Here is a 13,683-nt window from a genome sequence, read left to right as displayed (position 1 = left end):
ATCACATGAGTGCTGCTTACTCTGACCATCTTACTTGTGATGAGAGAGTTAATGTTATTGTGGCCCTCTGCGCGTGATTTAAGATTGTTTATACACGTGCACTATAAATTACTCAGGCGGGCGACTTCATTTCCTCGTGATATTCATACAACTAGACTCAGATTGTTCCATGAATATAATACAGATTAATATATAATATTAATTCTAAATACAATATTAATTCGATAGATAGGTAACCATATCTGGATGGATTTATATATGACACATGCATCTTTCAAAAATGACTTACATTTACCAAAGTTGTAAAAGGTTTATGAAATTTTACATTATTCTGTAATGTCACTTAAAACTTTCACAAATTAATATTTAAATTATTGTGTTCACAATCATATGTGGACACTAAGAGGAAGGCAGAAAAATAGGAAAGATTGGAGATTGCTGGGTTTGCAGTGAAAGACCTGTCCTTGGACAGAACACTTATGTATGTATAATATAGCATATGTTATAGCAATTCTAATTAAATATGTTATAAAACTATCTTATAAAGCATGATGATAGAGATATTCCGATAGTCAATATAATGTAATATAATATAATGCTATTTTATTTAGAGTTCAGTCTAATTGACATATCACAGTTTAAAATCAATAACACTTACAGATGTAAATGATCATTGCATATTATAAAATTGGAATGCAAACGTTTTCGCCCTTGGGCATCATCAGGCATTTAATTCACAATATCTTATACAATTTTTCATATCTTTGCTGTGGAATGCTTACCAGATAATTAAAATTTATAATCTTGTATATATTAATGAACAACTATTTACATGATTAACTCTATGATAAATAACAATCTGAAATTTAAATGAGTTCAGGTATTAAAATTATATATGATAAAATTGCGACTAAAATGTTGTATTGATCTTATATTTCAAATTATAAAATTGTGATCATTAAAACAACATGATAAAAAACCATATGATTCCTCTTTCAACTTCATAATAAGCCAATACAATTCCATTAGTTGAGTGTTTGTAGTGCGAGGATTGGTCTCAATGATTTGTCACTCCATTCAATGGTGGAATCATTCTGTAATATATTACTTCTTATGTGAGCAACTGTTATTAATGTAATCCAATGGAAAATTTATTCAAATAAAAATTATAAAATTACTATTTAAAATACTCAAATTTAAGTTCATATATGCTGCACTAGGTTATATGTATTGACTTTTTGCATTTACATTAAAACAATTTGTAGGACTGGGTTTATCTGTAACAAGATATAAAATATCAGAATCTTTGAAGTTATAAAGCACCATTATTAAAATATTAATAATTTCCGTGAACAGTGTTGAAATAATCGTCCTAGCTAGAAACATCGTCATTCAATAAATACCTCTTATAACGTAACTGCGTTCATAAACACCTAATCAGGTGCAAGCAGTTCAATGAACGTCTTAAATATCAATTTAAAGAAGACACTAATGGAGTGAAATTAAAACTAACCATTTGTTCTTTATGACACATTCTGCTTGACATAACTGCAATGTCAGTATGAAATCACATGCCACATTACACACCTCTGTTTTATTGCAGGCGGAACTCCAAATCTGGGTGGTAACAGAGTGCATAATCGTGCGGAAGCTAGATCCAGGACGGTAGCATCCAAAGACTCCACAGCGCCAGCACCTGCCCCTGCACCTGGTGGGAAGTCATTCTTCGATGACATCTTCAATGTAAGCTACCAGATGAATGTCTCTTTTTATTGTCATCCATAATATGTCCCGTCGCGTAGGATTTTGCCACTCATCTCCAAACACTGAATGCCAGCTCCTGCTTAAATAACTCTAGGATCTTTCGGTTTTCTGTGCTATATTTTACTTAACCCTTTGAAGCACGCATTTGTAAAGGAAATAAAAAATTGCGTTTGCAATGAAATTAAACTTTTATTTGTCTAAGAGAAGTGTCTCAAATTTTAAAAATCTTAAAAATTTAAATTTTTTACACAGAAAATGGGTGGTTTCATGGTAAAACCACTATGCAATACTGCAGAACACAATGCCTTCAGACTTATTGCGAATGATACAAAAGGAAACAGTTTCTGGTTTCATTAAGGCAAAGTGCCACTTCACATGTGTTGCGTGGTAATTAGAAAGGAAAAGAATGGATCTTCTATCCTTCCACTTGAGCCAGGACACTCCAGCATGGTTATCACTCTCACCACGTTTCATGTCGCGGTCTCTTCTTTCGTCGTGTGGTAAACCAATACGCCCATGTCTAACTGTACCACATGTATTCATATTTTGCTGCCTTAGAGATCATCAGATTCAAACTTGTGAAAAAGTTGTCAAAAACACTTTGTGATTGTCACCAACCACCTGTTCCTTGTAGCCTTGATGAATAAACTGACACAAAAATGGAACATTTTGTTGGCTATGGTAAGCATAACTACCCTGTTTGCGTAGTGGTTGTTTTGAAACCACCACATTATTTCTATATTGACACCACATGTGTCGGAGAAATTACAATCTTGTTACTGAAATATGTTCTAAAAGACCGAAAGACAAATAATACTAAATAGAAACTTACGTAACTGTGATATTTTAGCATACAACTGAAATAAAAACACGTAGCGAGTCTTCCACACCCCAACTATACACAACAACATCGGTCATCTTAGTGGAGCAACACAAATATAGGGAAAATAAAATTCTTCTACAGTTACTAGGTATCAGTGAACGCAGCGTAGTAGTTTTGAAATAAAAATCACACTGTAAGTAGGCAGGAAACTCAAATTTAAAAGGTGGTTATGTACTGTAACATGCCTCTTAAAATCACTTACGGGGTCAGGTACAGCTTACAGCAGTAAAATTTTGGAAATATTCAACATTTTTTTCCATCCATTAATGTATGCTGTACAATAATGAAAATTGGTATGTGTAAAACACTGTCCTTCTGCTATATGAAAAAGATATTTGTATGATTCAAAAGATTATTCATATTTTGTTTTTTCACAATTCAAAACGGTGGCAGTTCACTGTGCAGTGATGAAGCTTTTTCCTCATAACTCATAAACTTGTTACCTTTTTCATGTTCTCTCTCTTTTATTTTATTGCTGAAACTCATGTATAAAATAGCCTATCACGCTCTTTCATCTACATTCTTTAATAAATCATATATATATATATATATATTGATTTAGAAGAAAATACTATTTGACCATTTTTTAAAATGAATTTGTTTTTTTATCAGACAATCTATTAAAGGTTCGCAGCCTCAGACGCTGCTTAATATGAAAATATATAAATCTGGTTACAAACTTCGCATAGCGAGTTATGGGCGCATATTAAGCTTCTTAAAGACTCAACAGTATTAAGATTTACATTAGTACATCTCATTCTTATTGTTTGTAACTTCTTCATTATGTATGTATTATATCGGTCCACATTTTGATACATTTTCATTACATATTACAGTTGAATTATCTCCATTCAAGACATCATTGGAGCTTTGTCACAGATGGTTCAGCAAATTGCAACTCAGGACAACATTTTATATTTTAATATTTTAACATTTTAATATTTTATTGAACACACCTTACATAGATTTTAATTTTATCCACATTTTAATTAATTTGAGTCCACATTATTGTTTATAGTAGAGGCTCATAATTAACTCATTGTTCACATTGTACTACATAACACTCATGTACCAATCTACATTTATATCCATTCTCAGGCATAATTTTCTGAAGATGGCTTATTCAAGCCGAAAACGTTCAAGCTAATAAAATGTGACAAGTATGTTAATACTTAATATTTGTTAATTAGATAAGCATAGACGGACCCTGATCGCTCATCCCTAATTCAATGTATTAGCTTAATGGTCGTCATCATGCCACTTAAATTCAGTAACTTTAAATAAAGCTTTCTCAGAAGACGTATCATAGGCTATTGTATCCATCGTAATGTAGACTTACTGGAATCGTGCATTACGTCTTAGATGTACAAACATTGACGTTTCGGAGCTGCGCGCCAGCTCTGTCATCGAGAAAGAGAAGAAAGTGTATGTTGGATCGTAACTGAAGAATAATTTTTGATAACGGATCCAACAGACGAATTTTCCTTTCCTTACCGTCTCTCATGATGGAATCGAAATATTGGATGTTTCTATAGTATATCTAGACAAAGCACAGTAGCCATAAAATCTTTCGCACCGTAATTATGTTCTCTCTTTAGATTTCAAAATACTCGAAAAGCACACAATGTCACCTCGCAGCTTGCGTGGCCGAACTTAATGGACTTCCAGTAACACTTCAGATTCCCGGTATTGGCAAATACAAATACACCAGTACACAGTGTTTACACTTGAGGCATTGCACATACTGTCCACTAACGCGTACAAAGGAGGCCTTGAGATCCATCTGCGTCAGTATAAAATTCACCATCTGTAGGGCTTTGTTCATATTAATGGAATCTGAAGGGTTCAACAAGGCAGCAAAATAACCATTGCTATGTTGACAAGTACTACAAGAAGTTTTTTTTTCTTCTGAAGGTGTTAAAACTCTGTTATTTAAATATCATAAATATTCATGGAGAATTGCTACATCGACACTTTGCTTTTGAAGGTTATATCTATGTACTTTGGAAATTATTCTGGTATATTGAATGATGGCCATACGTAGGTTTCAAGTTTTTATATCAGTTCGCTGTTTGTAAATACCTGCCATGTATTTATTTTTTGAAGATGTTACGTTACACTGCATATTCCGTAAAATATTTCGACGGAACAGTTCAAAAGGTAAACAATTCAAAATGCAAAGTTTTGCAATAACTGCATTTTAAAGTTTCATGTTGCTGTGAAAAATCCAAGAATCGTTGAATTTACACCAAATTCTGTTAATGATGTTTCTTATATACTAAAACAGCGTTTCTCAAACTATGGTCCCCGGACAACCTATGGTTCTCGAGGTCTGCCCTTGTGGTCCTTCAAGCAAGACAGAAGAAAAAATAAAATTCAAACGAATTACGTATCACACTATAACTGAAATTCTGATAGTTTGGAAATTACACATGGCAATCACCTTTCATTTTTTCCCTCAGTACTGACATTTTATGAAATGTATCATTCTACCCGTCTACCGAATTCCCAATCTACTGTCAGCAACAAAAGAGGGATTTAAAGCACTATGAACGTGGTGTTTCTCGCCATATTTTCCTACATTTCTGGCGTCGCACCTGTAACCAAGTCAGGGACCACACGAATTCACAACAGATTACCAAAGTACCGAAACTTTTCATGTATTTATGACTTTCTGAATAGTTTTTCCAACACCCAGTCTGCACACTGAAATGCTGACTATTTTACGTCTTACACCAATAATAGAACGTACCAAATTGCATCTTTACTTGTTGAAAATCGGACATGTTACTGCATTAAAGTTTGTCTTTATTTCTGTTTTTCCAATGACGATATAAGAAATTTTAGACTCCACCTACTTTAAAATCCGGGTGAATCAGATCAAAAATTCAAATTACAATACTTTTCTAATTATATTTTTGTAGACAATCACAAGTAACATATAACAAATTCTGTGCATTGTTGATTCGTCGCTTGCATGTTAGCAGTTACTCGTAGTTGTTTGAAATCCTTCTTATGTGGTACACGCTATTAGTTGTCTATATCTGTGTAAATACCTATAGTGCCCACTATACATAAGCTGTGTGTGAAGATATTAATATCTATGATTCTAGTGCCATTAAAAAATATTTATTCCTAGTAGTAGCTGTTCAAGAAAAAAATACTTTCGTAAATATGACAAGAGTTACTTGGAACTTGGATTTACTTGATATAGCAATGAGAGTGAATTAAAACCTCGGTGCGTTGTTTGTTACGAAGTGCTTTCAAACAACTGTATTAAACCCGAGAAATTGAAATAGCACTTAGAGACGAAAAAACGCGAGCGTAAAAAGTAAACCTGTCGAATTTTTGCAACGATGTGTTAAGTAAGGTGGTCCGCGGAATTGTTCTGACTTAAAAAAGTGGTCTCCACTTCAAAAAAGTTTGAGAAACGCTGTACTACAAGTTCTAATTACAGTGATATTAATTGGATTTATTCACGGTAATTAATATAATGTACTCATCCTTACAGATTCTTCGAAATGAATCCATAGTTCACCAAACCTAGCTAAACAAAATAATACGATACTAATCAATTTTTTCAAAATGTGGATCTGAGTTATGATGTATAGGATTGCTATGTACATGATCTTCGTTAAAAATTTCCCTACATTACATAATTGTTCACTATAATTTGATTAAACCGAGGTACGAAATTTTCTTAAATAATAATAATTACAAATTTCAATTAGTGGAATCTCAAGTGGTCTTTATTCACTGTCATAGAATATATATATATATATATATATATATATATATATATATATATAATGGATTCTTGTCCGTAATCAAGAGGTCTTTAATCTTAAACTCTCATTTAAACTAACATTATTATGTTATGAAATTAATGTGACTCCAAGATTTCATCACAGCGAGACAACATTTCAAAAGTCATTAAAATATTCTGAGGAAACTCAAATCTTGTAGCGTCCATTATATTTGGTGATCTATTTGCCCATGATAAGTGAATAATTATACATATAAACTATAAACCGCATCAACGAATGCCTGTTTACTTAAATCAGTGTTTCTACAAGAGTAAATAATATAACATACTAATGCGATGCTTTTATTGTGTTGCAGATTCCAATTTCAGTACTGAAATCTGTGAACGACCTCTTGAACAACAAGAACAGAAATGACGGCCAAGGAGTAAGTCGTGTGGCCAAAGCATAGTCAGAGCTAAAACGGATATTACAAGACAGTCCAAAGCTTGGCCATACAGATTCGTGATGTCCAGGTGTTTTAAACACTAGGAAGGAGTGTAATAGTTATAATTAGTGTAATTTTCCACACTCAAACTGTGTTGTAGAAGTGTACAGCTCGATGTTATGGTGCAAACATGTCCATGAGAGTAAATTATTTTTGTATTGTGATGTATCATAAATGCAAATTACTTTATGCTACGAAATAATAAATGCGAAAAATAATGAAGCAAGGGCGGATTCTACTTAATGCTAAATCATATGTACGACATGTACACATAGACGTCATCAAAATGTACTTTGTTCGACATTGTATGACAAAGACTTTATATTTGCATATTGTAGAAACATCGACGAAACCAAAATAAAGTCATAGGCCTACACCACTTTTTTTATTGAGTATGGCCCAACGAGTATAACTCATATCCAGGGGCTATACAAGAACACATACATATGTTATACAATGTAATTGAAAACGTCATGAAACTACAGTCTGTGAAAACAAACAATAACACTAGAATTTATTAAGGAAAGAAAGCAAAATAAGAACAAATAATAAGATGAGAAAGTTTTGGGTAGATAGAAGAAAAAGTTTGAAACCATGAAATAAATAAATCAACTGAGAATTAAAATAAATAATCTTCCCAAAAACGTATTTTTAAACAATTCTTAAAACACCGGAAATTTGGTAAAATTCTATAGTCTAAAGGAAGTTGGTTAAAAGTTGTTGTTAAAAAATGGTTAAGTCCTTTCGTTCCATAAGTTACGGAGCTATGCTGAGAAAAAAATATATTGTATTTTTGTCTTGTTAAATAAGTATGTATATCTTTATTATACTGAAATATAATATTACTACGTATTAAATTGTTAATAACTTTGTACATAAAATAGCAGCACCTAATTTTATAATTGATTCAACTGGTAGAACGAAAGAAAATTGATAGATATTTAACTGGAGTCAAATAATGAAAACCCAATAAATTTCTTAAAGCTCTATTTTGAATAATTTGTAAAGGTCTCAAAGCAGTTTTCTTATTATGTCCGCAAATAAATGACATAATTATACATTAAATGAGAATGCATGAAAGCATAATATACATTCAAGAGACAAGATATAGGCAAAGATCTTTTAAGCCTCTTCAAAATACCAGATATTGGAGCAATTTTCTCACAGACAGCCAAAATATGCTTATGCCATGTTAAATGTTCATCAACAATCAAACCTAAAAATTTAACTGATGCAACTTTTTGTATTACAGAATAATTAAATTTTAATTCTTTCGGAATAATATAATAAAATGAAGGTTTAGTGAAAATCGTATACACAGATTTTTTCAAATTCAAAGAAAGCCTATTTGCGCTTAACCAGTTTTCAAGAGTAAATTTGTCTGTCTCAGACTTTAGAAATAGTACTTCAATGGAGTCAGTAATATAAAATACACTAGTGTCATCTGCAAAAAGAGTGGCAGTCCCATGTAAATGAAGAAATTTTATGTCGTTGACATAAATTAGAAAGAGAAGAGGTCCCAAAATTAATCCTTGCGGCACACCGCATGATGATAAGAGAGTATCACTTTTCCAAGTCGTTCACTGAGACATATTGATACCGTTCACTTAAATAACTCTGAAACCACTGTAAAACAATGCCTCTAATATCAATAGATTCCAGTTTACACAACAAAATTGAATAATTAACTGTATCAAATGCTTTTCTAAGATCAATAAATAAACCCGCTGGAATTTTATTTTCGTCCAGAGCTTATTCTATACAAGTAACCATGTCAACAACAGCATTTAAAGTAGATGATGATTTCCAGAAACCATATTGATGAATGTAGAAAAATTCTATTCTTGTCAAATAATTATATAGTCTTTTTTTCATAAACTTTTCCAAAATTTTAGAAATAATAGGCAATATCGAAATAGAACGACTTAAAATAAATCTCCTGTATTATAGGCCTATTCATTATTCCACTTCTGAATGTATTAAAAATTTAAATTTTGATTTCTTATTTTGGTTGATAAAGCGGTACAATAACATTTAGAACTTAATAACTTTCACATGCTTCAGAAAAGTGCCTAGCAACGTTGTGACTCATTGCATTTTATGTCCCAAGTGATATATTATGCAAAATATTCATCAATTGGAAATATTAATTGCTAATGTACGTACATGTACATAAAATAAAAATTGCAATTGACATGAGTTCATAAAATTGACGCCAGTCAATGAAATTGACTGTCACTTCTGCTTCCATTTACTTCCGATTGAAAATTATGCAGTTTTAAGCAGTTCCACTACTAATGTGTATTTAATATTAGTTCAGAGTTCTTACAAGAAGAATGACGAAACAAACTACGGGAAACAGATAAATAATAAATTACTTTGGTAATATTAAAAAATCATAATTTAAATTAGTAAAAATATTTGCTATTAAAAGAAGAAAGGAAATTTTAATAATATTCAGCACTGTGGTGGAGGTTTTTCTTGCCACGTACAGGTTAAAAGTTACAAATATCTCTTCTTGTAAGTAGAAATTACCAAATATATTTTGGTATATGAATCACTATTAATTAACTGGATTACACTACTGAAATAAATACAAATATGCCAAAAAAATGTTACATTTGAGGACTATAATTTATTTCGTCTCACGTTTCACAAATATCATAAAAAATCTCAAATGTATGGAAGATTTTTCTGTCAATCAGTAAATTTATTTTTATTTATTTATTGATTATACTTCCATGAAATAATGAATTGAAAATATTGTACTATGTATCTATTTTTATACAGAATCAAGGTGATGTTTATATTTTGTATTTTTAAATTCATATCTGTACAAAATATTTAAGAAGTTAATAAATGGAATTGGATACACAGAGCTTCAACTTTCTTTATGCTGAACAAAAACAGTTATGCAACATCGAGATAAAATTGGAACATCGTTCTTCGTTCGAATTCATTTTTGAGTTCCAATAAGACAAGTATATTCAAATGAAAAAAAAAAAACATGCAAATGTTCAGTCTTTTTAATTATTTTAATGAAAAATACTAAAATAGTTATTTTTACAATTACATTATTAGTGTTAACGTTTTCGCCCAATTGTGGTCATCTTCAAACATAACATTCGATATCTATGTGAAAAATAGACAATACATATTATTAAATACTGACGAATATGAAGGCATGTCCAAGGTGGAAATAGTGGAAAATGATAAAAGTTTAAAAACAGTGCAAATGGCATCATTATATGTGGTGTATATAATTATGCATATTTAAATAAAACGGTATATGAAAAATAATGCTTATTATTACTATTGATTGTTGAAAAAATGAACAGGAATAAAATCAACCGATTTTTAAGAATCACACCTATACTACCATGTATTGTGGGTCCCTATCACCACGGCATGGCGCGTCCTCAGGTTGCGGATCGAGGAGACGGCCTCCAGATATGGAGGGTAGCTGTGAATATATTGAATAAGCAGTCGCGGACAGCCGATGAGGGCTGGTCCTCCAACTTCGGGGTTGGGCGAAGGGCTAACAACCCATCACCGTAAAAAAACAGCTTGTTACGAATCCTTCAAATAAGTAAATCCCGAAAAGACAAAGCATATGATTATGTCTCGTGACGAGAATATTGTACGAAATGGAAATATAACAATTAGAAATTTATCTTTTGAAGAGGTGAAGAAGTTCAAATATCTTGGAGCAACAGTAACAAATATGTGATACTCTAGAGCAAATTAAAAACAGAATAAATATGCGAAATGCCTGTTTTTATTCGGTTGAGAAGCTTTTATCATCCAGTCTGCTGTCAAAAAATCTGAATTTTAGCATTTATAATGGAGTTATATTACCGGTTGTTCTTTATGATTGTAAAACTTGGACTCTCATTTTGAGAGAGGAACATAGGTTAAGGGTGTTTGAGAATAAGGTGCTTAGGAAAATATTTGGGGCTAAGAGGGATGAAGTTACAGAAGAATGGAGAAAGTTAACACAACACAGAACTGCACGCATTGTATTCTTCACCTGATATAATTACGAACATTAAACCCAGACGTTTGAGATGGGCAGGGCATGTAGCACGTATGGGCGAATCCATAAATGCATATAGAGTGTTAGTTGGGAGGGCGGAGGGAAAAAGATCTTTGGGGAGGCCGAGACGTAGATGGGAAGATAATATTAAAATGGATTTGATGGAGGTGGGATATGATGGTGGAGACTGGATTAATCTTGCTCAGGATAGGGACCAATGGCGGGCTTATGTGAGGGCGGCAATGAACCTCCGGGTTCCTTAAAAGCCAGTAAGTAAACCAGTACGACTATATTCAATCTCTTCATTGGGTGGCAACGTTCATGACGTAATAGCACACAGCGACATCATTGGAATAGGAGTTGGTACTTTACGCTGTGAAAGCTGACGAGGATATATGTTTGCTGTAAAATGTAAACTCTGATGACATCTAACTTATACATTATAGTTACTTTTTGACAAACATTCTTCTCTCATCAGATTCTGAAACCTAGTACGTATTTTCTGCAGCATATTACTCATTTTTCGAATATTATGTCTTTCGTAACCTTTGGAAACAAGCCCCAAATATGCTATTTTTCATATTCTGTGAGCAAATCACTGCCAGATGTCGATAATTAGTATCGACCAAAGTGATTCCATAGTTATAGAAATTACTGGTATGCAGTAATACTGATACATGATTAAAGGTTATTAATATAATTATAATGAATTATGATTTACCAAAATATGAGCATATTAATATTTTAATGGGGCAAAATTCCCATTTTTAAAGGAACGACGGAACGGGGGAAACATGAAAAAATAGGCCTACTCTCCGTTCAAAAAGGCACAATGGTCAGCCTACTTTTGATTCTGTTTATAGTCTGATGGACTTTCAAGTAATTTGCATTATTTGCTGTTATTGTTTGTATTATTTGTATATGTTATCTAGTTGGATGGAAAAAAGGCTGTATGGCTTTAATCCTATCAGATTAAATGAATGAATGAATGAACGAACGAACGAACGAACGAACGAACGAACGAACGAACGAACGAACGAACGAACGAACGAACGAACGAACGAACGAACGAATGAATGAATGAATAAAGAAATAAATAAAATAAATAAATAAATAAATAAGTCAATAAATACATAACATTTAAAAATACATGTCAAATATCCCAGTTAAGGTTGTCCCTGTTGCATTTAAATTACACTAATAACATAATTCAGAAAAAAAGTATTTTGATACTATTAACTTATTCATTGATTAATATTTGTTGTTAAGTAAATACATTATCGACTAAGTTTATAGTAATAGTGAGATGGTGCTGGCAAAATGTGACCAAGGATTCCCTACGGAATTTTCTGTCGTCTGAATCTTACAGTTCGGGAAAACCTCGAAATAACCCAACCAGATAATAACTCCAAGCGGGAGTAACAGATTAAATCTGCAGATTTACGTCATACATTTCTCTGTTATTTTTAGCTATCTTCCAGTTTATTACATCACTTCAGAAATACATTTGGCATAAAATACAATCTATTATAATTGCATTAGTTTGCTGGTACAAAAGCATATTACGCGCAATTTTTCGTCATTTCCATGAAATTTTAGTTTCTGCAGATAATTTATATGACGTACGTAGGAAATATTTATTGCTTGTTAACTTCAAATGTCTCTTTGGTTCCATTAGAGTATAAAGTTACGCTTGTTGGCTTCCTGCTGGTATCACGGATGTTGTGTAATAACTAATAAGACTGTTAGTTTCAAGTACTTGTACGTAATTTTACGTACTCGTTACTTCCTTGTTTCATAGCTTACAGAATTCTGTACATATGATAAATTTTCCATAGAGTAATACATTTTAGAATTAATTTGCTCAGTATACAAAAGTTCGCACACATTCATTGAAACTTTCCCCTTACGTCTGTTGGTCATATTTTTCCTAGTAATAAACATTAATCTTCAAAAAAATTCTTCTACGTGTACAAAGTTAAATATTTTATAATATGTGGGCAGTAAAGAGCTGCAGAAATATTAGTAGTAGTTGGCTATTTATTTATTTATTTAACCTGGTATAGATAAGGCCGTTAGGCCTCTGCCCCTCTACCAGGAGATTCCAACTATAATATGAAGAATAAAATTACAATTAGTATTAAATTTACAATTACAAATAAAATTACAATTACTTAGTTACTTACTCACTTACTTACTTACTGGCATTTAAGGAACCCGAAGGTTCAATGCCGCCCTCACATAAGCCCGCCATAGATCCCTATCCTGAGCAAGACGAATCCAATCTCTATCATCATATCCCACCTCCCTCAAATCCATTTTAATATTATCCTCCCATCTACGTAGTATTAAATTTACAATTACAATTACAATAAAAATCAAAGTACGAAAAGATTACCTGACTAATGAAAGCTAGATAATTTATCATAGAAAAACAAAGAATATTTCATATTTACTGAATTACAAATTAATCCTAGAATAACAAAATTGTATAGTGATGAAATTACTGGATATTGAAATATTTTGTGATAGATTAAGGAAACTATTTACAAGAAATCAATTACTGACCAAGTGCCTAGTAAGTTTGCATTTGAATTCAATTTTATTTCGACAGTCCCTGATGCTAGCAGGTAGCGAATTCCAGAGTCTTGGCAGGGCTATTGTGAAAGAGGATGAGTATGAGAAGGTACGATGGGATGGTATTGTTTGTATTGTTTCATGGCGAGAGCGTGTGTTCAGATTGTGGTGA

The 13,683-nt window shown here is 32.2% G+C and overlaps 1 protein-coding gene across 2 annotated transcripts in view; it reads left to right on the top strand.

Annotated features, from left to right (window-relative positions):
* Positions 1 to 9,774, top strand: part of LOC138710385 (uncharacterized) — a 39,836-nt gene extending 30,062 nt beyond the window's left edge. For both annotated transcript variants that reach the window (XM_069841267.1, XM_069841266.1), the window contains exons 4-5: positions 1,604 to 1,743; positions 6,770 to 9,774. In XM_069841267.1, coding sequence (XP_069697368.1) covers positions 1,604 to 1,743; positions 6,770 to 6,862 — 233 coding nt within the window. In that variant the 3' untranslated portion in view covers positions 6,863 to 9,774. The remainder of the gene's footprint in view (positions 1 to 1,603; positions 1,744 to 6,769) is intronic.
* The last annotated feature ends 3,909 nt before the right edge of the window (positions 9,775 to 13,683 follow it).

This window comes from Periplaneta americana, chromosome 12 (genome assembly GCF_040183065.1).
Source record: "Periplaneta americana isolate PAMFEO1 chromosome 12, P.americana_PAMFEO1_priV1, whole genome shotgun sequence".
Lineage (NCBI taxonomy): Eukaryota > Metazoa > Arthropoda > Insecta > Blattodea > Blattidae > Periplaneta > Periplaneta americana.
This window is presented reverse-complemented; position numbering and strand designations above follow the sequence as displayed.